The sequence below is a fragment of the Trichinella spiralis genome (assembly GCF_000181795.1).
Source record: "Trichinella spiralis strain ISS 195 chromosome Unknown Scfld3499, whole genome shotgun sequence".
In the NCBI taxonomy this organism is placed as follows: domain Eukaryota; kingdom Metazoa; phylum Nematoda; class Enoplea; order Trichinellida; family Trichinellidae; genus Trichinella; species Trichinella spiralis.
The window spans coordinates 1-1,120 of NW_003530438.1; the positions used below are offsets into that span (position 1 = coordinate 1).

Sequence of the window (1,120 nt, forward strand, 5' to 3'; positions counted from 1 at the left end):
ATTGGACATGTTATTTCAATTGAATTGGATGTTAGGCCAAATTCTTAGTAAATAATTTATAATCATATTATTTATAAACGGATAATCGTTTCTTAAAGCTGAATTGATTTGCTTAACGTATCTACTGCTGTTACACACTCATAGTATTTGTGTTTTGTGAACATTTTAATTCTCAGTCTTAAAAAATTTTTTTTTCTTATTGAGCAAAATTGTCTTCTCATAACTTGTTGTGTACTTGTGCGTTGTTTTTCTACAAGTTGAAGAATTTATGTCACATGATATGGAAAATTTTCAGATTGTATTTACTGCTGATGTTGATGTTGTTGTATTGTATGTACACAGTGAAGAATGTCCGTGATGACATTTCTTCATTCATTTATTTTTGTTTCTTTGTATTGTATTATTTATCTGATTCAGCGCTAAGAATTGATCGAGAGTTTTTCCTTTTAGTCTGTTATCCATCATCTGTTCGCTGCTAACTGCAGTTAGTAGAAAATATCTGCCAACTAACTGCTTGTATACTAACTTTTAGAAAATCTGTACGCTGCTGGTCCTGTTGGACTCGTGTCGCAGTGTCGAGTTATGTTTGAAAAAAAACTCCCTTCATCAGCGTCTATGCTTCACCAGCTGCCGCTGGATTTGCCGGAGATGTCCCCGGTGGAGGATAATCCACCCCAAGTCTCACAGCCAAGCAGAGAGCTAGTTGGTACATCCCCTTCAGAAGAGCGATCTCCCTTGAGTGAAGGGCACCTTAGTGAGCGCGTAGAACAAGAACAAGAAGAGTCAGAAGAGGATGGGGTCTCAGTTCGAGATAGGATTAAACAATTCGAGCAGTGGGGATATGGAAAAGCAGAGGAAAAAATTCGGGTTTCTAGAACGAGTTGGTAGTACTATGATGCGGGTTTCACAAAGTTTTACAAAGGGTGCGGACGCGCGGTTGCCACAGCAGCCAAACTTAGACGGGCACATACTCGCGGCGCAGGTTGTTGAGGATCAGATTCGGCAGAGTTTTCCTTGTGAAATACACTTGGTGGAGTCAGCACCGGTTTCTGGATCGGTGTCTCAGTATTGGGAAATGTTAACAGTGCAAAAACCAGAATTGCCAGATACTGAAGTAATG

At 39.6% G+C, this 1,120-nt stretch overlaps 1 protein-coding gene across 1 annotated transcript; it reads left to right on the plus strand.

The window, feature by feature from the left end:
* The first annotated feature begins 268 nt into the window (after positions 1-268).
* Positions 269-888, plus strand: Tsp_15578 (conserved hypothetical protein). The gene is made up of 2 exons (XM_003367891.1): positions 269-341; positions 533-888. Exons 1-2 carry the CDS (start codon positions 269-271, stop codon positions 886-888), a joined length of 429 nt encoding a protein of 142 aa, XP_003367939.1.
* The last annotated feature ends 232 nt before the right edge of the window (positions 889-1,120 follow it).

Excerpts from the sequence above, each read along its gene's own strand:
- Tsp_15578 (XM_003367891.1), top strand. The coding sequence starts at position 269 with ATGTCACATGATATGGAAAATTTTCAGATTGTATTTACTGCTGATGTT. Across the intron at positions 342-532 it reads TGTTGTATTGTATGTACACA|AAAATCTGTACGCTGCTGGT; the intron begins GTGAAGAATGTC and ends ACTAACTTTTAG.